Source organism: Lipophrys pholis (assembly GCF_963383615.2).
Source record: "Lipophrys pholis genome assembly, chromosome: 11".
In the NCBI taxonomy this organism is placed as follows: domain Eukaryota; kingdom Metazoa; phylum Chordata; class Actinopteri; order Blenniiformes; family Blenniidae; genus Lipophrys; species Lipophrys pholis.
The window spans coordinates 15,373,581-15,396,417 of NC_137631.1; the positions used below are offsets into that span (position 1 = coordinate 15,373,581).

Here is a 22,837-nt window from a genome sequence, read left to right on the forward strand (position 1 = left end):
AATTGTCCATCAGACTGAACGAGAGGGCGTCTCACTGTGTTTATCCCGTGATGGACCGGTGACCTGTCAGGGCTGCATCTTGCCTTCTCCCACAACCAACTGGGATTGGATCCAGCATCCTGTGAGCTTAATCTACAAAATGCTCCAGAAGATGGGAAATCATGTGGTTTATGTTGTTGCTTTATGATTTCACTTACTTTTTGGCTGCTTTTGTGTTTTCTATTACTTCAGCATCTCTTTTGGTTTAGTATGATGTTACTTTTTTGGGAGAAGATTGTCTTAAAGACAAAAACCTGGATGTAATATTATGCTCTATTGAAATTGAATTTAAATAAAATAGAAGTTATAATATTTGGCCCCAGACACATTTGAGCCAAACTGTCCAAACGTATAGTAACACCGGTATGGTATTACTCTCACCTCCAGTACTGCTGCGAGGGTCTTATTTCTGACCAGATCTTATCCATTAAACAAGTCTGCTGGTCTCCTTAATGCCTCTAAAATTAGGAACATATTGGCTCAGAGTGATGCTGAGAAGATAATCCGTCCACTGGCTACTTCTATACTGGACTATTACGATTCTCTGATATCAGAGTGTCCAAATATCCCTTTACTCAATCTCTAGTTGACACAAAATGCAGCAGCAAGAGTACTGATGGGTTAATTTTTTAGTTAGGTTGCTACAAGTTTAGACTGCTGGTACTTTCTTTTTTTTTTTTTTTAGCTGCACTGAGCTTCTGTTCTTTGTCAATGTCCATACATTTATATGTCACCATTACAAGTCAATAACATTCCGTCTTCAGCACTCTGTCCTCTCTCTGTACCTTCCTGCAGGATCTCTGATGGTTCCACGCCGTCAAGGTTGCAGCAAGTGGATTAACTTGATTTCTGTCGGGGGTCAACTTGTTTATTTGCTTGTTTTCCTTAAAATAGTTATTTTTCGTTCCCACAATCAATTTTCTCTGTATATGTAATAGCTTCGTTGTAAATGGCTCTATTTGAATACAAATGAATTGAGCTGGGTTATTTAATCAGAATCAGAAAGATGTTGATTGCCAGATACTTTAAGCATTACGATAAATGAAATACTTTGCTTGTTAATTCACATGGGATTGTGTTAAACAAAGGCAACTTGGAAAGGATTTTATGCAAGAACCGGCTCTGGTGTAGCAACTTACATTGAACAACAACTGGAAACCTCTGGTCAGTCCCATGGTTCCAGATGGGTGCATCAAAAAATGCTTGTTACATGGAAAATATATTTTTGTCTTTTGCAATAGTATCTCATAATTTCAACTTTTCATCTCATAATTATGACTTACTATCTCATAATTATGACTTACTATCTCATAATTATGACTTAACATAGGCTATTTTATTTTACTAAAGTGTAAGTTTTATTATTTTTAAGTGGCGGAAATGGGCTTTCATAAAAGACCATTAAACCTATAAAAATACAAATAAAAACAAATGATGTATGCATGTAGACATATTTACAGGTGAGAGAGGGTTAAGGCATGTTTCTATGTGGACATATACCTTCACACTCAAGAGTTATTGATAATGGAAACTCTGATCTGACAGTGTTTTTGACTTCTTGGTCCCCTGGGCTTGTCCACATGTGAAGGTATTCTATACTTAGATCACCGGATGAAGTGAAGTGACAGAGTGAGAGAGTGATGGAGACAGTCATGGGAGTGTCCCTGTTGACAGCTCTCTCACGTACACACACACACACACACACACACATCAACCAGTTAGCATAGCCGGCTAGCTGCAGCAGCACACTCGCCGGGAAATTCCCTCAAATCTGAGCCCAAACACCCGGCGCCCCGCAGAGACCCGCCATGGATGTGAATAACGTCTTAACGCAGCTCGACACGGCGGACGAGCAGGGGACCGAGGAGCTGCTGCGGAGGTTTAATCGGGAGGTGAGTCGCCGCTTCGCTCGCTTCTCAACCAAAACAAACCGCCATGCTAACGTTAGCCAGCAGGCTACACGCCGAGCTTTGCGTGAACTGGACGACCTGAAGGAGCCGAAATGGAGCTCACATTGTGGCGGTGTGATGTTGCCCGACGCCGTGGTGCTACACTTGTCTTCAGAGTCTGTGAATGAAACCGACTGGGCCACGGTAACTTTGCTAAAGCTGCTGATGTGGAGCAGAGCGTGCTAATGCTCGCTCAGCGCCTCTGCTACGTTCATTCAAAATGTAAACTTTATTGTAACTTTGAGGCGCTGTGAAAACAAAGAGACGTGTTTTGTGTGTGTTGGCTATCAGTGCTCTGGTGTTCACGGTGAGCATCCTCTCTGTTTGCAGAACATCCATACCTTCACTTTTGAGCAGAAGGAAGAAGCCCTGCGGAGTGTGAGTCCTTCTTCTTCCTCCTCCTCCTCCTCCTCCTCCTCCTCACCACCAGGCTGCACACACATGATCAACTCAGTCCTCCAGGGCCATAATCACAGTCTTTCTCCACTTTGTCTCCTTTCAGAAGCTGTGCCAGAGTGTGCTGACGGTCCTGGGGAGGCAGGTGCAGGCCAGCTGTCAGAAGACATGTCTGGAAACTCTCCGCATCCTGTCCAGAGACAAGCGCGTCCTGGGCCCTGTGGCCACCAAGGAGGGCATGCTCATTCTGGGACGGATGGCGGGGCTGCAGGTCGGCGAGGAGGAAGGAGATAACCAGAGGAGCTTTCAGGAACAGACACAATCACAGGAGGAGGAGGAGGAGGAGGAGGAGGAGGTGAGGGTGGTGGTGGTGGAGGCCTTGAAGTGCCTGTGCAACGTGGTGTACAACAGCCCCGCGGCCCAGCAGGTCAGCGTGGATGTGCAGCTGGCCCACGGTCTGTGTTCCAGCCTGCGCGGCGCCCGAACGTGGCACCACGAGGTGGGCCTGTTCACGCTGCGCCTTCTCTTCCTGCTGTCTGCCCTCCGGTCCGATGTGAGGGGCGTCCTGCGGAGAGAGTGGAACGCTGTGAGAATGCTGACGGAGGTGCTTGAGCACACTCTGGATGTGCGTTGGGTCGGCCCCTATGAGGCCGCCTGTCCGGAGCCACAGGAGCTGCCCAAGCCTGCGGAGGACAATGAGCGAGCAAAGGAGGCACTGAAAGTCTTGTTCAACCTGACGCTGTCTGAAGCTGGTGGTGAGGTGAGCAAGAGCGTGTACGTCACAAAACGCCACGTCTGATCCTCAAATTATACCTGTCATCAACCACTGGTCTCCTCTAAGGATGCCACCCAGGGTGTGAACTCATTTAGTCAGTCTGAGTGGAAAAATACAATAACTAAAAGTATTTTGAACACTTACAAAACTGCTCCACTCTTCTTCTTCTTTTTTTTTTTTGCACTGTTGCTGCAAAGGCCACCTCCATCATGGTGTAAGTTATGGGGACGCTTCCATTAGTATTTAGCCTGAAGTTCGTCCCGTCTGGGGCTGCACAATATATCACTAATTGTTTTGGTTTTTTTAATCATAATATCAACATGCATGATGTACTTATAACAAAAGGCTGATTCAAGTGAGATAAACGATGGTTCCATGCACTGTGTATTTATGGGATGCAAATTCAAGATGACATTTTATTTATAAAAGAAGACAGGAATTAACAAATATTAAAAAATGTCATTGATTAACAACCTAAACTGTTTTAAAGATGAAGGCCACAGGCCAGAAATCAGACACACGAAAATCTAAGAAAAGTAACCAAAAGTCAGCAAACTGCTCGACTCTGCTGGTGGGACCTGAGGCCTATTCTACGAACCGGGCTTAACATACTCAGGATATCTCTGTTACCTGGTTCGACTTACCCAGACATTCGCGAGTCTGATAAACTTCTACACGAAGCAGGTTATCAACTCAGTAAATCGACCCAGGGTTTCCCAGCATTGATCAGTGCGTGTTGACAGAGAAAGGGAGGTGTTTGCCGCGTCTGACCGATCAAACTGCAGAGCAGCTTACGTAATGGAGGAGCAGACCATTATTCTCCAAAAATATGAAAAATTCAAAGACTTCATTCAGACCAAAAGCAACACTGTTGTTACAGCAAAAGTCAGGAAGGAATGCTGCAGAAATTTCCAGACTTGTTAATGCGTAACTTCATGCGATCATACAATACTAATTAATCGGACAATATAAACGGCGGGTACAGGACTCAGTTTCACTTTATAATGGCACAAACGTGTCGGGCAAAGCTTTCAGTTTATGTTTTCCAAAAGTAATTTTGATGCTCCGCCCCCGATGTCAGCGCGTTTTGTGTTGGAATATGAATTCATCACCGTGATGGCATTATTGTCGTTATTAACTTAACCTAAGCTGACTTGGGAACAAGTCAAAAACAAATACAAAGACATCAAATCAGTCTTTATAACAAGGCTTTATTTTACTATATCAAAAGTATTGCATCTATCCCTAAAATCCTCTGTCTGCTCTTCATGATCTGTGCACCTATTAGGATCTTCTAAGAATGGGCAGGTCATTATCTAAGAGATCTGATTGGTCAGTACCCAAAGCGTTTATACTTGAGCTCTTATCCAGAACACAACCTGCTCTGGAGCAGGATAGCGGTACAGCGTTAGTTACTATGGTGATTTACCCCAGTAGGAAGTGAACCTGTGTTGTAGAACAGAAAACCCAGGGTTAACCCTGAAGTTTTTTGGATCAGAGAATGTTATTTCTCGATGCTTTTTACAGAGAGAAACCCAACAATAACAAAACAAACAACTCAGAGTTGCTGTAAATAATACAAAAAGCTACAAATCCTAAAGCACAAAAATATGAACAATCTACCTAAATGCCTGTATTTATCACAAGTTATGAAATTATCCCATTGATCAACGACACTATTGCATGTTTATCTGATATTGTGCAGCCCTAGTCTCTCATCCTCTCCTTAGATATCCAAAGTCCTACGCCTCAGGTTTCACCCCATGCTGTCTGTGCTTCTTTAGATAGATTTTAATGCTCATGAAATGTATTGTTCAGTCCTATAGCTGCTTTTTATAACCATATATTTGTGCTTGACAGGAGGATGACCACCAGTTCCGGTTGATCACTGGCCTCCTGCGTCACCTGCTGATGTTGAAGACTGAGACGGAGGAGAAAACCGAGGAAACACAAAGGTGGGAACGAGTTCCTCAACACTCTTCATGTATTAGGCCAAAACAATCGTTTTTCTCCCCGTCATTCAAAATGATGTAGTGCATATGCCAAGCCTTTAGGGGGCGCTGTAACTTTGCCACAGAAATACTCCAAAAACGGAGAAGAAGACACAGAGCATGCAAATGTCCTTGCATTCGAGAAATCTAACATCTCGCCTTATTAAACCAACTAGCATCAGCAGCTTCTGCGGCTCGATCTGGAGCATTTAGTCCACCATTGTTGTTATTGTTAAGTGACGACACAGCGAGGGTGGCGGGGCGATGACCTCATCATTTTCAGCAAATCTGCGTTTTGCCCGTCCACACGTCAAAGCTGAGGCGGGGTTTATAAATTTCTCCACTCCGGAACCCGTTTTCAAAGCAACCCCTGCATGTGGATGATCGGCCAAAAACGAGGCGGATACATGAAACGGCGTTGTCGAGTGGACACCGCCTTAGACTGCTTCTCTTGTCATCTGGGAAAGCGTGCAAAAACAAGTATAGGGTCACTCCCATGATGCCTTTGTGTTCTGTAATACTGAGTGAGTCTCTGTGGGCTTCCCTCAAATGTCATTTGCACCTGATTTGCATTGAGTGCACCGTCCTCTGTCAGTGGAAGCAGCTCCACCAGAATCCAACCTGCTCTGATCTGCTTGGGGAAAGATTTGTCCCCAATAATTTCTAACGGGTTCTCGATGCTCTGCGGTTTGATTCGCGCTCTAAATTCTCACAGCTGTCTCCATGCAACAGCCACATCTTCTTCTTGTGGTAATTTAATGCAAGAATGCCAAGAATTTGTGGCCGTAGCTTGAAATTTAAACAGTGTCGTGTAAAAGTGACTGATGAAGCTATTGAGTGGTGAGACGGGTGGATGAGTGGGCCGTGGGAGACACACTGACACACATTGCCCTTGTACAGCGCCGTGGTCCACTGTAGAGAAGTTTAAAGTTTATAAATGAAGTTCCTTGCTTACTTGCTTGTTTGGTTAAAAAAAAAAAAAAAAAAAAGGAACCGTCCATAACATAGAACATTAGTGAGAAAAGTAAATTAATGCAATGTGTAAAACAAAAAGTCACTTCATTTTTGTTTACTGGAGTGGAGCCTTCAAACTGAATTAGTACTGTTTATAGTAGGGTGATTTCTAACACAGAGGACACGTGCTACTGCATCGAGATCATTAAATGATACTCAAAGGTGACTTAAATGTGTCTTGCAATCTTTATATTTTCAAAGTATACCGCCTACGTATAAATGTCAGTAATCATAAATTCAGACAGGCTTCTCAGAGGTTACTCAACATGCTTCATTATGCCTAAAATAGAGTCTTCGATTTATCAGTGGTATAAAAATAACTTTAAAAAGAAACAATACAAGAGAATAATGCCTCCTCTCTACAGAAAAGAGATTTGATCCCCTCATTCTTCAGTTCTCTTTGCATTATAGAATTCATACTGTAGGATTTTTACTTTTTACTTCAAATGTTAGACTCATGAGCTTTGAAGCAGTGGAGATATTAAGCTTCTTAAGTTTCCACAAGCTCTTCTTATGGTGTCCAACTCAGGGTCATTGAGGTCGTTGACTTTGGCATTTTTTTAGGCAGAATGTCCTCTGAACCTCAGCCGGGATTCAAACCCAGATCCCCCACACTTAAAGTCAAGACTTTTCGTCTCCCTCCCTGAAACGTCCTCAGACCTGAAATCATTTCAATCGTAGAAACGGCCGTATTCATCCCGAGAATCGTTGTTGAATCTGTTTTGCTCTGTTGCTTCAGCCACGCCGTCAATCTGCTTAACAACCTGCCCGTGTCCTGTCTGGACGTGTTAATCGACGTGCCAGTCCAGGGAGGACAAGAAAACTATGGCGGGAAAAACATGGATGCTGTCCAGGTTCTGATAGACTTCATGGAGAAAAGAATCGACAAGGTAAAGTTCATCCTCCAGGATGTTTGTAGAGGTGGCATGTAAAGACTCAACATCAATATATTACGTTATATGAACACCTAAAACAACACCCTGCAGAACAATATTCTGAGACAAATATATGATAGAAACGTCGAGGAATTGGGACACAGGTCTCTCACAGGGAGTTTGTAACATTTGAAAGACATTGAAGCTTGACTGGACAAGTGAGGGTGTGTTGATATAGAAGTAGCTGGATTTCTTCCACGTCGGCTTCAGAACATTTCTCAGACAGCTGTCCGAGTCGCGAGGCCTCATCAGTGGCTGCCTATTAATCACTTTCATTTCGACTGTTATTTTGACCTGTGTGTGACAGTTATTGCAAAATCTGAAGGTGTGTGTGTGTCTGTGTCTCTCTCTCTCTCCCTCTCTCTCTCTCTCTCTCTCTCTCTCTCTCTCTCTCTCTCTCTCTCTCTCTCTCTCTCTCCAAGCAGGGTTCCAACTACAAAGAGGGTTTGACTCCGGTACTCAGCCTCCTGACGAAAGGATCCAGACACCACAGAGAGATCCGCAGATACATCAAAGCCCAGGTAACACACTCAGTGAAACAGTCAAAATGATTTATTTCTATTATCCAAACTTTATTCTTGTGCTATCATTTAGTTCATATTATGAGCAGAATGTGTTTGGTGTTACAAATGGAAGACAACGGAGGAAGTACGATCTTTACTTTATCACCAAGCAACAGGAGGCAGTGTTCAAAGTTATGAACGTATTAAAAGAATAAGGAGTAATTCCTAATCCTTAAAAGAAACAAAAAGAAAAAAACCAATATAAGCTAATTAATCTGAAAGCACAGATTTGGTTGAATGAATGAATGCAGTAAATGTTAATAAGTCGGTGTTTCCTCAGGTTCTCCCTCCCCTGAAAGACGTGAAGATCAGACCAGAGATTGGCACCACCACCAGAAACAAGCTGGTCCGCCTTATGACACATGTTGATATGGGCGTGAAGCAGATGGCTGCAGAGTTTCTCTTTGTCCTCTGCAAAGAAAGCGGTGAGTGGAGATGAACGGCAGGCGAAAAAACACGAGCCGTGTCTTTTTAGAGGAATGAGTACAACTCTGGGTTTCCTCAAACGTTCACGTCTTAACCCCTGACTCTATTCGTGGCCTGGTCTTTTAGTGGACAACCTGTTGAAGTACACCGGATACGGAAACGCTGCCGGGCTCCTTGTGGCTCGAGGACTTCTGGCGGGAGGGAGAGGAGAGACTCAGTACTCTGAGGATGAAGATTCCGACACAGAGGAGTACAAATCTGCCAAACCTTTGTTAGTGCTGTGAACAAACCTCCGCCTGAAGCTCTGGCAATCATTGGCAGCTTGTTTAATGAGTCGTTGTACCTTGACGATGTCCGAGTCAGTCCAGAGCTGAACGTTGAGCTTTTTCCTGCGTTTCCCCAGCATCAACCCAATCACTGGCCACGTGGAGGAGCCCATGCCGAACCCCATCGAGGAGATGACCGAGGAGCAGAAGGAGTACGAAGCCCAGAAGCTCGTCAACATGTTCGACAAGTTGTCCAGGTAACACACTGAAGTTCAGGTCATCTCTGTTGCAGACCGTGAACTGTCTTGACTGAACATAATGACCATCAGATACATTAATTAAACAACAGAAGAAGAAGCCTGCATGCAGTTGCGTTGCATGCAGCATATATACTAATATACCCAACTTGTAAACCTTTAAAACTGCTAAAATGACACCGAGTGCAGGAGCCTGCAGTTAACTGCTACTTCATCCTGACTAGAAGAGTCTCTGTTCTTTCTATGTCTTGTACAAATTTCCCACACACTCGCCTGTAAATCATAGCAAGAAGACCTTCGTTAGATGGTAATTAGACAATGCTGTAATCTGAAATCAAGGAACACCACTACTGATACTGTGATTGGGCGGGAGTACAAACAAAAAATGAGTTAATTCAAAGGTTGTTTTTTTTTTAAATTCACCCATATTTTTCACAAATGGTGTTTTTGTGATCTGGCACCATGAACATAACTGAGATGGACCTTAGTGCTTCTGCATTTTAAAGAGCTGTAGTTTTTAATCAGCAAGTAATTGTTGATATTTCTGTGACAAAAGCTCGTAACTAGTTTAGGAAAAATCGAGTTTTAGTTGCAGTGGTTGTTTAATGTGGTGTGAAGATCACTGACGTTATCCATGTGCTCCGTGAATAATGAGGGTCTGTCTTATTATACATCCAACATCAACACACGTAAGAAGTCACACTACTTTGTGACAATGCAGTGAACTTTAGTCGAGGATGAACTTTTCTCTTGCTCAGATTATTCATATTTAATTCAGTGTGTCCTCAGCCGAGGGTCCAGCTGTGTTTGTGTTGACCTTTTCTTAGTGAGCAGAGGCTGACGTTAGTTTGCACAAAGGTAACAGCACGCTCGCTGCCTGCCAACCGCTTCATCATAGGAAGAATCTCTTGCCGTTGGATGCGGCTTCAATTAGGCCCGGACTTCCTGCATGCTGCAGCATTCAGCCCGAGTAAATGGGGGCTGCCGGCACGCCGCTGCAGCATCGTTACCTCTGCACCGTTAATTATCACCTAATTGGCACACAGTCGACTTGTTGGTTTTGGCCCCTTTTATGTGCCGCATTCAGGTTTTTAATAACACGTCCTGACTTTATTCTTCTCGAGTTTGAGGGGCCGGTCATTGACTGAGACAGAGGCTCAGCGAGACAAAGCAATTTGGGTGGAACGTGGATGAGGACGAAGAGACACGGGTGGATAGACGTAAGAAAGCCGACCGAGTCATTGTTGGGCTGGAAGGCGCGTCGCGCTGTAATGAGGCACGTGTGCCCAGAAGAGGAAGATTCCTTTTCGAGGCTCCTCCGTCTTTCTTCTCGGTGAGAGAGACGTGGCGATGACAGAGAGGTGCTTCCTCTAAGGAGATCGTTCAGAGCTCGGCAAGAATGTGCCCCTCTAACTGGTAAACTGGTCCTCCAATTAGCACATATTCTGCACCCCCACCTTTCCACCTGCCAGACCCGCAGTCCCCCGTCAGTGCTGAACAGGACACTTTTCACGCTCTAATTAAGAGAGAATTTTGTTGCAGGTTTTTGTTTGTTCTTCCAGTTTACCCGCTCCGACCTGACATATGTGAGGATGTGGACCGATGCAGCCTCACTGTAGCGGCGGTGACGCGTTGACACGATTCATGATCCCTCAGATCTCCCTCTTTTTAAAAGAACTTGACCTGTAGTGTTTCCTGGACAAATTACATTTAATTACTTGGGCATTTGTGTTTGAATCTGTGGAATAGATGTAAATGGATCCTTTTTAAATCTTCGATGGATGATTCTCAGATGAATCATCTCTGAGGGAGCGGTGACACAGTGCAGGTATAATTGGATTAGGGTGAAGGGGCAGCCGTGGCTTTGAGGAGATTAGTCTGAGCACTGATCCTGTAATTAAACTGCCACAGGGGAGGAGGGGGGGGGGGGGGTGGCCAGACGGGGGCGAGTGTCCATGAAAAGAGGGGCGTTGTTGGGTGAGGGTCCTCAAGAGTAAACGCGTACAAGTGAAAGCCCTCTTTCAGACCGTCCGCAGATACAAAGGTCCCGAGTAGCTTTGCCTGCATATTTTGTTTACCTCAAAGAGATTGAAGGAAGATGTTCTTCAGACGTTTGTGGGTTTGCAGCCTGGTTTCATCTTTCACTCTTTCTTCATTTTTGCGTCCGCAGGCAGAACGTGATCCGGCCCATGGGCGTCAGGCCGGACGGGACGTTAGCGCCTCTTGAAGATACCCTCCGTGAACAATCCGAGTACAACTCCGGGTCGGACTCAGACTAACGCCCGGCACCGCCGGGCCACGTTTTCCCCACTCGGCTCACTGGGCCTTCCACAACACCTCGAAAGCTGTGTCTCCTTTCAAAAGCTGGATCCTCTGGCGGATTCACAAACGTGAGTCTGTTGAAAAATAATGATCCCAAATCAAACTTAATGCAAAAGACAAACTGAGTCAACGTTCACATAAATCACGAGCTAATAAATAATACTGATCAACTTTGGCTTTTTAACTTTATTCTGTCACCATGTAGCAGCATTGATTTGCCTAAAAGTCCCAGCTGGTCCAAATTCAGACGATACTTGAACGATGAGGATGAGTTGCTGCCGTCGCTGATGCTTCCTGCGATATTCACTGGTGACTAACTTTACTGCCAACTCAAAGTCTGATCAGTGTCACATGAATAAGTATCATTTTGTAATTTAAGAAAAAAAGAAACGCTCTCGATAGACTATAGCTGAGCAGCGTGCGGGGGAGTTTGGGATACTGACAGTCGTTGGACTGTCGTTACATATTTATTCGAACCCTTCGATCGAGTTCTGAAGTGAGACACAGCTGAACATTTCACCGGCGGCTGGAGGGGCCCCCGTCTTAGCCGTTAGTCAGTCTCCAACTGAGAAGTGGACATGATGTGTGGCAGGAAGACTCTGCTGAGGCGCCGAGACGCACTGGAGGCCTTTGTGGTTCCTCTTTAGGTTTATTGCTCCTCGAGTCCAGAATGTAGAGGGGATCTTTTCATTTCTGCTGGATTGTTTCTCACGCTGAAACAGTTTAAGTGTAACTGGGTCTGAATAATCATTCCTTCACTTGTACTTAGTTTTTGTTTTGCTTGTTTAAAATACAGAATATACACACAGATGTAAGCATACCTTTGAATTCATGAGGCGACTGCAGGACGTATACTTAGAACAGCCAGGCAAGGTCTGTGTGATAGTTTGAACATGCAGTACAGTCTCTATATTTGGTTTGGTAGTTTTATCATGAATGTTGCACACAAATATTTACCAAGGTGACTTTGAGTTCAGGGCTTGTCGGCTTATTGATCCTCACAAAAGCTTATTTTTTATTTATAACATAAGTAGATGCAACAATTTTCCTGTGTTGGATGATAGTAAACTGATCATTTGTGTCTGTTGTAGACACATCCATTAGTAGATATGTGTCAACATCGATTGTTTTTTTTAATCCTTATTTGCCAAATTTGCATGATAGTTTTTTTTGGGGGGGTTTTAAAAAAATGATGCTGATTTTATATAAAACTTTGTATGTATGAACTGAAGGATTTGTTTTGGAAGTTTAATTTGTTACTTTTGCAGTTGGTCACAATTTGAACGATTTGACTCCCAATTCTAAAATTCTACTCTGGTGCAAAATTGCTGATTACAATCCTAAAGTAAAACACGTCACCAGAGGAGCAACACGTGTAATCACCTGTACACTTTTCACCCGAGACGCGACTCGCCAACTCTGCCTGCTCACATGAGAAATGACTTTTAAATGGCTTCAAGAGAGCCAAGTCGGCTTTCTGAGTCCCGTTCCTGATTTCATGTGACCAATCAGAGATGAGTGACAAACAGAAGCAGCTCCAAGTGTCTTAAAGAGGTGCTGGGCTCTCGCATGCTGCCCAAACAGACCAACAAGTGGTTCTAAGATTCAAAGAATTCACAAACCTTTTTACTGACAACGTTCAGTGGCCATTAGTTGTTTCTCTCATCTGTTTAGTTTTTGTTTTTCTTTCAATCCTGCATGTTGATGACTTCTTTCCCTCTGAGAAGGTGCTGAAACTGTTGTTCTTTTTGCACATTAATGTAAATATCACCAGTTATTTTATGTTGTGAAGCTTCCACTGAGAGTTAATAAACTGGAGAGTAAAACCTTTTGTCTGCTTTTGAACCCACACACCGAAACAACTGAAGCAAGAAGACGTGAAAATGACATCTTTATTAAATACTGATTAAAATGCAGTGCCGATATAAAACATTCAGTTGTGACGGACGAGACAAAACATTCAAATCCGTTCTCAACGGATGCTGCCCCTGTACTCTTTAAACATTAGGAACCTTTTCGTTTGTGCACATGAATGTAACAAACATCTTTTAGATGCTGTCGTGAGAACCGAGAAGAAAATACAGGTGCAGGTTATAGAACAGTCCCACTGTGACGTTGGGGGAAGAGGAACTTTCTCCAACTTCCCGTTAATAATGCAGAATCAAGTTGCTTGGGCTGGATGATGCGGAGCTTTTGCTGTCATTCTCTGAATCCGTCTCCTCGCCGCCGCTGCTTGGTGTTCTCTGGACTCCTGGTCTGGGCCTTGACGTTTGAGACTCCGGAGCTCCTCTGAAAGGCATCTGACCGCTCTGCGAGGACGGGCTGCTCACCAATACAGGGACGCTCTGTGAACACAAAATTGTAAAATATTAGTTTCAAAATATTGGGCAGCAAGCTGTGGCTTAGTGAGAGCGTCGTCTTTAAATCTTAAGGCGGAGAGTCCCGTCTTTACTTTAGTGAAACTGACCCGTTGTTGCCGATAACCTGCATGGTAAAGTCCATTCACTGTTTGCATTACTACGATCAGAGACTCTCATAACCTGAGGAGTTGCTAAACAAAGACCCACCAGTGATTCCTGAGTCCTCATCAGCTCTTCGATCTCATTGTACCAGCCGAGCATCTCTGCAAACCTCCGGACCGTGTCCTCCAGGTCACCCAGCTCCATGTGATCTCCTCGCCGCAGTGGGACCTTTTCAAAGGGACCCACCGTGTGCCGGTTCAGGAGGAGGCGTGGGACAGTGGAGCGCACCGTGTTCACCAGGCTGGCAAATGGTTCGATCTGAAATCAACATTTTTTTTTTTTTTTTAACAAGCTGCACAAACGTTTTAGTCCGTTTTAAACTGAGTATTCGTACCTTCAAAGAGGTGCCCATGATGATCAGCAGATCTGCTTTAGGGAAGTCTTCAGTGCTGAGGAAATACTTCTGAGGAAGGTCCTCTCCAAAAAACACAACGTCAGGTTTGACTGTTGCAGCACAGAAAGTGCAGACGGGGACGTTGTCGCTCATTATGGCAACCTGTCAGACAGATACACGTATTAGATAATACTGTGGCATGGTGGGAAATGACCATGTGAGGAGCAAATGGAGCCAGCCAAACCTTGGCCTCCTCAGCGGGATATGGAGTGTAGCACAGGTGACAGGACGCAGTGGCAAAACTACCGTGGGCCTCAACAAGTTTGTCATCTGGGATGCCGCAAACTGCACAGAAGATTATAAAGAATTACAACAGACTTGGAAAGGAAACAACAGAACATATTGTTGGGGTGAAAAAAGCCTTTCAAATATGAGTCTCTGGTTAATGTAAATCTTTACTTTCCCCCCCAAATAACCATACAATATTGATAAATCCTCTACAAAAAAACCCTCGTCTCAAAATGTCTTTTCCCCCTAATAAACTATTTATCAGCCAAGAACCAAAAAAATCTTACTCAATGTCCTGTGTTGCTCGCAAATGCATCATCTCTTCTTGACGATGAGACAAATTTAAGTCATAAATAAACGGTGTAAGCACAAAGAGCGCCACTGGTCAAGACGTGTGTAGCTGATGTTTGTTAAACATTAAACTTTGGTCATCCCGGGTGGAGTGCATCAACCAGAAGCAGCAAGTGAAAATCAATCCTTTATTTAATATTGATAATAATAGTACATGCAGTCTCTAGATAAACAGATGTGATAAAAAAAAATAAAAAATTGGAGTGTAAACACGGTAGGTATGTGTATCAAATACTTTGAAGTTCATATTCATGATTTATCAGCTAAAATTTAAATGAATAAAAAAAGGCTCTAAATATATAATTCTGTCTAAAAATAAAGTCACTGCAGTTATTTGGGGGCTCATTACCTTTCTCCAGTCCGTCGATGTTCTGTGTGTACATGCGCAGCAGCAGTCCTTTGTGGTGAAGCATGCGGATGAAGTAGTGTATGTAGTTGGGCCGGTGGCCTCCAGGATACAAAGCCTTGGCCAAGGAGAAGAAGGGCTGCGGGTCATTGGAGAAGTAGTCGATGTTGAACATGGCTTCTGGGTAAGGGATGTTATACTTCTCCAAGTTGGCATACAGACCAGTTCCTGGAGTCCTGGGAATATAAATAGGTGCAGACACTCCAGTGTTAATTTCAGATCTTCACTGATATTTGTGTCAAATATCACAAAATCGTAGGAAGTGCAGGAAACAGTGACCACTTCACCAACTGGTCTGGAAACACCAGAGAGAGAGAGAAAGAAAGATAAATGACACCAGCCTGAAGTCTGGGATGCCGCTGGCTGTGCTGATTCCTGCACCGGCCACCACCACCACGTTCTTACAGCGCCCGAGCTTCACCAGCCGAGCCACAGAGGCGAGACCCCCCCGGGACGGAAGCTTCACAGGAAAAGTAGGTGAGCCCCTCTGATCAGGCCTGGACCCCGAGGTCTGACCCACAGTGCTGCAGGTCTTTCCTTCACTGGAGAGGAAAAGATGGAAATACATGTCTCAGATACAAGCACTTCGTTTTTATTTTGAAGGGTCCGATGCTGCAAGCAGCAATGCATGTTGTGATCACACAAAGTGATTTTATATCACACAGTTCAGGTACTTCAGATGACAAATGGGCGAAAGGCGGCCTGTAGGCCACATGCAGTCCCAACCCACACATAGGTGATTTATAAATATACTGAACTAACAGTTGTTGTGTTTTGTGTGAGAGAGAGACTCATCATGTGAGATCTTCCTTTACGTTTCTGTTTCCCTCCACAGTGCCAGACGTTATATCTCCTCACCTGGTACATAAGGCATCCTGTCCGCTCATACTCATCTGGCTCAGATCCTGGGCCAGAGCCGAGTCCGTCTGCTTCCTTCGTTGCTTTCCATACGGACCGGGTCCAGAGTCCCCGGGCTCCGTGTGGCTGTTGTGTTTCGCCTGAGATGTGGAGCTGCGAGTCATCCTGGTGACCGCCGTCTGGAGGGCTTTTTTATCACAGCTCGACCTGGACCGGTTCATCACAGCACCTGCTGACAGCAACAACAACAACAAAACACTGAGTGAAATGGAAGACAAATGTGATTGAAGTAACTTCTACTCTGTAGCATCCGCTGTAAGTGTATCCAGTCCAAAACAACACCTTCTCAGTCATGAACAATAGTTTCCTAAACCCTGGTAAAAACCCAGCTTGAAGCCTTGTTTAGTTTATTTTCAATTAATTTGTTTTTCAAAGCTCCCTAATTAGATATGGACTTGTTTGTAAAGTTTTATTCTTGTCATTTGCACTGCCTCCATCCTTGTTGGCCCATATTTAAAAAGCTTTTACAGCGAAATCATCCTTTTCTCTTCAGCCCCTGTGCACAGAGAGAGGCCAAAATGGTTTAAAACTGTCAACTGTTAAACAAAAGGTAATGGCTGCTATATATTTAACAACCTCCCCCCCACCCCCTCCGCTCCTCCACAGCTATGCTAATACAGTCCACAGCTGTGGCAGCTTTACTGTTCAGGCAAAGCAGAGGGGAGAGCTGAGAGGAGGGGAATGAGAGAGGTGGCCGAGGTGAAAGAGAACCGTAGATTGACTGTGTGTCAACAAACCCAGCTGGGAGAGAAAAGAGGATGCCCCCTAACGGCCCCACAAACTGAGAAATACGGCAGGGCGGGGAGGGGGGGGGGGTACGGCACAGAGATAAATGATACGGAGGCGGGATTCAATAAAGAGGGAGCAGAAGAGTAGAAGAGGAGGAGGAGGAGGAGAGGGTGGGGGTTTCTCTTCCAAAGCTATTCTAGGCCTTCAAACAACTTCGATGAGCAATGAGTGCGAGTGATCAGTTGGAGGCGGCGAACAACAAGACAAAAGAGCTACAACCTATAAAACACAGCAGCTTCAGAGGAGAGCAGGGAGATAAGAGGGTTTGTTGTTGTTTTTTTTTACTCCAGAGGCACATTATCACCCTCCGGAGGGGACATGGAAGGCCAAGATGGATCTCTTCAAGCTTACTGATCAGCAACATGGTGGGAAATGATCAGCCGTTATGTAAAAAGTGACTGCTTGACCAATGCTTTTAAAGCTTTTCTCCACCACCAATAGAAATATTTAAAAGAAAGTCAGGCACTACCAAAGGTAAAATCCATGTGAACTTAAGACTCTTTATATATATATTTTTTTTTCAAGAACCATTTCTAATCTCCCTTCTTCTAAACTTTGATTTTGGTCACTCAATCTTCTTATACTCTGCCTCCTTAAAGGATGAAGTCCCCACATTACTGCAGTTTCCCCCCCCCCCCTGCACATCCTAAAGAGCTATTAAAAGCAGCAGGAGGCCAAGAGTCTTTGCCTTTGTCTGGACTCCTCTCAAAAACACACTGCTGAGTACAGCCAATAAATCAGCAGCCCGGTTATTAAGGTCTCACACAGATGGCACACATAATCATCACCCACTGACGACGCCATCTCATGTTGGAAAAGTTGCAGGAGAAGTCATGTACGTGAACCAGAAAGACTTCACAATGTGATGAAATCGCTGCAATTCAGCGTTTTTAAACGTTTCCCCTTCTGCCTGATGATGGCTTAAATGTGCCACAGATGCTGTTATTATTCTTTAATGACAAATAAATCCCTGTATAAATGACAAAAGGCTTTAACAGGATTTGAGAGCCCCCCCCTCCCTCCGCCTTGCCTTTCAACACTACTTGTTCTCGCAGCTCTTCAGTCTAAGGTCTGTGCCCAGGGTGTCCCCATGTCGGACCACCAGGAGTGTGGCTGCTCATCTGAGTGTTACAGTTATCTAATTAATTAGGGATGTCCCACAACACTGGTGATGCTTCGGCGATCACCACAAACCATCCAGCAAGCAGGCAGCCTGATTGATAATCCTGTGAAATAAGCTTTAGGCTGAGAGTAAACGTCAAACAACAACAAAAGGGAAGAGGACAAAAACTTTGTGAAGCGACACATTTAAATGAATAATTATTTAATCTTCAAAGTATTATTGCAGGTTTTTTTTTCCTTTTCATGAACTGATTTTTATTAACAGTGGCAGTCATTTTCTAAAATGGTTCAGGTGATTTTATTTTTTTTTTTCCCATAAGAAGAATTATACCACTACTACTACTACTAATAAAAACAATGACGTCACCAGTACACCAGCGTGTTTGCGTCCGTTTCCACAGGTGCTCAGCTTGTGGACGTCCACCTGACGTCACGGCGGCTAAACTTCTGTCTGAGCGGTTGACAAACACGCCGCTGGGACTGGCGGCTCAGCCGAGTCTTCAAGGAGACTGGGTTAAGTTTAATGGGGGGCTTTTCCCCTGCAACCCCCTGCATTTAACCCTCCACTTACAGCAGAGTCGAGCACGGCCGGCTTTGATCCCCTCCTCCCCGGACAACCGGCCGCCTGGTCGCCATGGAAACCTCTTCATTACTTAGCTGGAGAGGGGTCGCGCAGTGTTCTCCCTCCCCACCTGCTCACTAATGACATATCACTCTGTGTAGCATCTTTGTTGGGTCCTCCATTGACACAAAGCAGCGAGTCCCAATTTGTGTTAGTATATTGTTTGCTCACACAGAGAGGAAGGTGGGTGGTGGAAAGCTACATTTACCCAGCGGCTGTATGGCTAAGTAATGACTTCATGTCCCGTTACTCCTCCACAGACCCACCGGTACTGAATTAAAAACTAATCAGGCCTCACTGTGAATTCAAGTCATCCCTTTAGAAACCAGTGTTTAGGACAGAGGTGTCACACATACGGCCAGTGGGCCACAGTGTCAAATCCCTCGTGTTGATTCCAGAGTGAAGATGCTGGCTGCAATGTTATGGGGGGGGGGAAGGAATCATCTCCACATAACTCCAAGGGAATCCCACCGTTTCAGTCTTTGGAAGCCATTACTGTTGGTGTTTACTTGTGCACATACAGAGGAACTATTTACTCCGCCCGTGGTGCGCATGCACGGTAGCAGCGTCTCAGACTCGGGAGAAGGAGTCGGAGCATTTTCAAGAAGTTTGCTTTAAGTGGCTCCGAGCACGGTTGTCGTGTATGTGGGCCCCCAAAATATAAGGAAAGCTTTGATTTGGCTGCAGGTGGCCCCTGAACGGAACCATCTCATCTGTTTTGCTGCTTTTTCGTCTTTGTCACTAGTCTGTAAATATTTCTTTTATTTCTTTCGTCCACCCGCCCAAGAAATTGATAGCATCCACATTAAAGAGGCTCTTCTTCTGATAGCTGATGTAACTTCAGGTCATTAGACTGAACAACGCAAAGCCGCCAGCTTCACTTACTGTATGTGTCACTGCAAGTGCGCATTCTTCAACTCCATTACTTTTTGTTTAAAAGAGTAGTAAGTAGCAACAAATCAGATACTAGTCTCCAGTAGAAAACACACCTCGACTATATACAGCTTCTAAAAATGAAATGTGAGGCCAATATTTTTATACTGGACATACTAACCTTCAGCTCAACCACTGAAGATTACAATAAAATAAGGTCACCTACACAATGTGGCTGTAAGGACCCATTTCTTTCACTGACATTTTTAATTAATTGAGTAATATTTCAGTCCGTTAATGCTACTGCAAAAATGTCCATCAAGATCCAAGAAATCATTGTCCCCATCGCTTCTTTTGTCTGACAATCTGCCAAAACTTGAACCCGTCATATCCTAATTGGTACTGAAGCCAGTTCTGGATCAATTCTAACAATGGAGAAGCAATTATATTTTGACTGTTTTGGTTATGTTTTACATTACATACATTGAAGAATGCATTCATCTGTGGCCCATGCTTTACTCTTGGTGAAGACTAAGGTCAGGGAGATTAAATGTAATTTGAATATTCATGCGACTATCACAGCGGCAAATGTTGACATATTATTACTTTAAATAAGCCACTTCCTTTCTGCTCCAAATGTTTGAGATGGTAACTTTTAAAGTAATCTTCTAGAAAACATCACAACTTTGAATAAAAACACAAAAGGTGTAGTTATGTAGGAACTTTTTGGGCTGCACACAACTGTTTTCCTCAAGAGCCAGAAGAACTCATAAACTTGGTGAAGGCACTGCTCCCATAAGGCTCACAGTGAGGCTACGCTGCCACCTGCTGGACATTATCACTCATTACAGAAGGAACTCATGAGCCCACAGTCGAAAACAATCAAAGTGATCAACAATTCTGTTTCACGTTTGTTAGGGGCATCACAAAATTAGCTAATCAGATCCATTTGTTGACAGCAAGCGATCAAAGCTCAAATTAAAATAAATAAATAGATGAATAAATAGTCAACACCCTTTGTTTCAGCAGAAATAATCTTTCTTGTTGTTATTACAATTTAAAGAGGTGTACACTTTACTAGAATGGACTATTTTTATTACTCCTACCAGACATGTCAGAAGACTACACACACACACACACACACACACACACACACACACACACACACACACACACACACACACACACACACACACACACACACACACACACACACACACACACACACACACACACACACACACACACACACACATATATATATATATATATATATAAGGAGGGTTGAAACTAACAATTTTTTTTTAATAGTGATTATTTGGTTGATAATTATTTTAATAAATCAATACATCAGGGGTTTTGTTCATGTCATTGTTCATTATTATTTTTCTGGAATGAGAAAGAAAGCACCAGTACGTATTAAAGTACAATTTACAACAATTCAATTATTACTGTTTTGGGTCTTTACAAACAGTTTCTGAATAAAACTTAAAGCGGAAGCATTCAATTGCTATGATCATTGTCTGAAAGTTTATTCATAAGGTGCATTTAAACAGTCTGAAGTTAATTGATCTGAAATAAACATGCTTGGTCATTATCATTATCCAGCTAAGAAGCACCCACAAGCATCAGGGGAGCTCCAGGCTGTTGGAGTTGATGTCTTGCTGAGGCTGCCATGTTGGATGGGTCCTGCTTTACCCCCAGTGAATTCACTTCTATTGAGGAAAGCCATCTGAAAAGCCACATATCATCCTGGATCATTACCATGTGTCTACAGTTATTTTTTCTCAGAAACCCAACTCAGTGAAAATGGGCTGAAAAACTCAGTAAATCACGATTGGTTTAATTTTGTAAATACTTGCTTCCCTTAAAGAGTGAATACACTTGAAACACGGCATTACCCATCCAAGATGGCAGCCGCGCTGATAGAGCAGCAATAAATAAACCATGTATGAGAGGCCATTGTAACATTTCCTCACACACAATGGAGTGACTAACCCTGCAGTGGAGTTTCCCTCATCCTGTCACATCATATCAGTTTTACAAAGCCGGCATGCCGCAACTCAGACAGCCGCCACCTATAGACGTTCTCTGATGATCCAGCTAAAGTTGTACATGTATTAGAGCAATGACCTCAAGTGTAGTGGAGTCATCACCTCCTTTGTTGACACAGGAGAACACACACTTTCATACCAGTGAACATTCCGGGGTTTAGACATTGTCACGGTGGTCCAAGGTGTTCACCTCCACAGTAACATGACATGGACAAACTCATACGCCTTCTTTAAGAGGGGCCAAAGTCAACTTTGCCTGTTGAGAAGGCCGAGGTCCAAAATGCCCCGATGGAGGATGAATAAAGTCCTTTCCCATCATACCTCAATTTTCTTTTTTGTGAAACAAAAATTGGAATTCATTTTTAAACTGATTTAAAGTAAAAATGATGAGTTCATGAGATTACTGAAGATAAGAGTTCTACTCTGGAAACAGAAGATTTCAGGAGTAGAAAGTTGAGGTATCTGTGTGAGCACTACTTGTTTAATGGTCCTTTAGACTGGATTCATTAATGTCAGGAGAAAAATACCCATATTGTCCAAGACCAAAGAATGTAATAATGAATAAAGTAAATAGACACCACACACTGAAGTGTCTGAATAATTTTTGGTTCATAGATTTCACCTTTTTTCAAAGTTCAGTGCAATAGTTTTGTTTTGTTTTTTTGCATAAAGACAGTCAAAATGTGTTTATTTGGGTTGTTTGCTATTGTAGATATGAATCATGGGGCCCTATCAGCAGCATTTCTATAAAAAACAAGAAAATCAGGAGGTGTCTGACTTTAAGTGGAATCATTTTCAAATATAACAAACTGTCTCATTGCTGGAATTAAATCATAGGGAAAATTAACTGCTGCATTTAATGTAATTACTTAGAGGGTGGGGGACACCTGTACTGTTTTAGAGTGCGTTTAAATTAGACGGATATTAAATGTGATTGACAGAATTTCTTTCATATAAATTTGACAAAAGGCATACTATTACAAGGTGTAGATAGTATCCACTGCATGAATCAATTGTCCTTTGGAATTATCTAAACCACTGCACATCTGTCACATTGAACTTGGCCTGCAGTCACACTGAAGTGGTTGTTGATGCCAGTAGAACACAATAGGAGCATGGAGGCTGTCCACAATGGGGTCACAGAAAACCTTGGATGTGTCATGAGCTACCTGTGTGTCTGTGTGCAGCCGGCGGGGCTCCTGGAGGACGGCCGGAGGACGGCTGCAGGCTGGAGGCTGGAGGCTGGAGGCTGCAGGCTCTGGAGGGCCGATCGGGATGTTTTGGACCCAGGAGGAAACTCCCTCTCCCTCCGAGGGTGTAATCCAGTGGCAGCCCCAGTCCGGCAGGCAGCAGCCCGTTTAAACTGCACCTCAGTCTCCCCTTTCTTCTGAAATACCCGCACTATGTGCACACGCAGTCTGGTATTTATTTACAGGGGCGAGCTGTCACTGTGTGCGCGCGCGGCTGGACACTGAATCGCATATTATGAATACAGGCGGGAAACAGAGCCGCGATCACGTGGTGCGCGTTTCCGCTCATTCAAATGAACCTTTAACCCTTTACAGCCTGCCACTCTGCTGAACTCTTAAAGTTTAATTTTTTAAAAAATCTACTTGTTCTTCCCT

General features: G+C 43.8%; 2 protein-coding genes across 4 annotated transcripts; one reads left to right on the top strand and one right to left on the bottom strand.

Moving 5' to 3' along the window:
* Nucleotides 1-1,665: 1,665 nt before the first annotated feature.
* ric8b (RIC8 guanine nucleotide exchange factor B) lies at nt 1,666-12,755 on the top strand. 2 transcript variants are annotated; one of them, XM_080474735.1, is made up of 10 exons: nt 1,666-1,931; nt 2,319-2,366; nt 2,491-3,144; nt 5,020-5,114; nt 6,904-7,054; nt 7,525-7,620; nt 7,943-8,087; nt 8,215-8,359; nt 8,492-8,611; nt 10,782-12,755. In XM_080474735.1, exons 1-10 carry the CDS (start codon nt 1,848-1,850, stop codon nt 10,888-10,890), a joined length of 1,647 nt encoding a protein of 548 aa, XP_080330861.1. In that variant the 5' UTR covers nt 1,666-1,847; the 3' UTR covers nt 10,891-12,755. The 2 variants fall into 2 exon arrangements, with proteins under 2 accessions (XP_080330861.1, XP_080330862.1); XM_080474736.1 differs by having other exon boundaries at nt 8,215-8,338.
* Nucleotides 12,756-12,807: 52 nt separating this feature from the next.
* On the bottom strand, nt 12,808-22,705 carry LOC308116361 (NAD-dependent protein deacetylase sirtuin-3). Of its 2 annotated transcripts, none has more exons than XM_080474511.1 (8): nt 22,382-22,705; nt 15,693-15,921; nt 15,176-15,376; nt 14,778-15,010; nt 14,034-14,134; nt 13,790-13,951; nt 13,501-13,713; nt 12,808-13,278 (listed from the first exon to the last, which is right to left on the bottom strand). In XM_080474511.1, exons 2-8 carry the CDS (start codon nt 15,911-15,913, stop codon nt 13,081-13,083), a joined length of 1,329 nt encoding a protein of 442 aa, XP_080330637.1. In that variant the 5' UTR covers nt 15,914-15,921; nt 22,382-22,705; the 3' UTR covers nt 12,808-13,080. The 2 variants fall into 2 exon arrangements, with proteins under 2 accessions (XP_080330637.1, XP_080330638.1); XM_080474512.1 differs by having other exon boundaries at nt 15,693-15,924; nt 22,382-22,490.
* Between the last annotated feature and the right edge of the window lie 132 nt (nt 22,706-22,837).

What these genes read in the sequence shown, in the direction of transcription:
- ric8b (XM_080474735.1), top strand. Translation starts at nt 1,848, where the DNA reads ATGGATGTGAATAACGTCTTAACGCAGCTCGACACGGCGGACGAGCAG. An exon ending in GCAGATACATCAAAGCCCAG is followed by an intron (nt 7,621 to 7,942) that starts GTAACACACTCA and finishes GTGTTTCCTCAG; the next exon opens with GTTCTCCCTCCCCTGAAAGA. An exon ending in ATGTTCGACAAGTTGTCCAG is followed by an intron (nt 8,612 to 10,781) that starts GTAACACACTGA and finishes TTGCGTCCGCAG; the next exon opens with GCAGAACGTGATCCGGCCCA.
- LOC308116361 (XM_080474511.1), bottom strand. Translation starts at nt 15,913, where the DNA reads ATGAACCGGTCCAGGTCGAGCTGTGATAAAAAAGCCCTCCAGACGGCG. An exon ending in AGCGGCATCCCAGACTTCAG is followed by an intron (nt 15,011 to 15,175) that starts GCTGGTGTCATT and finishes TTATATTCCCAG; the next exon opens with GACTCCAGGAACTGGTCTGT. An exon ending in TCATGGGCACCTCTTTGAAG is followed by an intron (nt 13,714 to 13,789) that starts GTACGAATACTC and finishes TGTTGATTTCAG; the next exon opens with ATCGAACCATTTGCCAGCCT.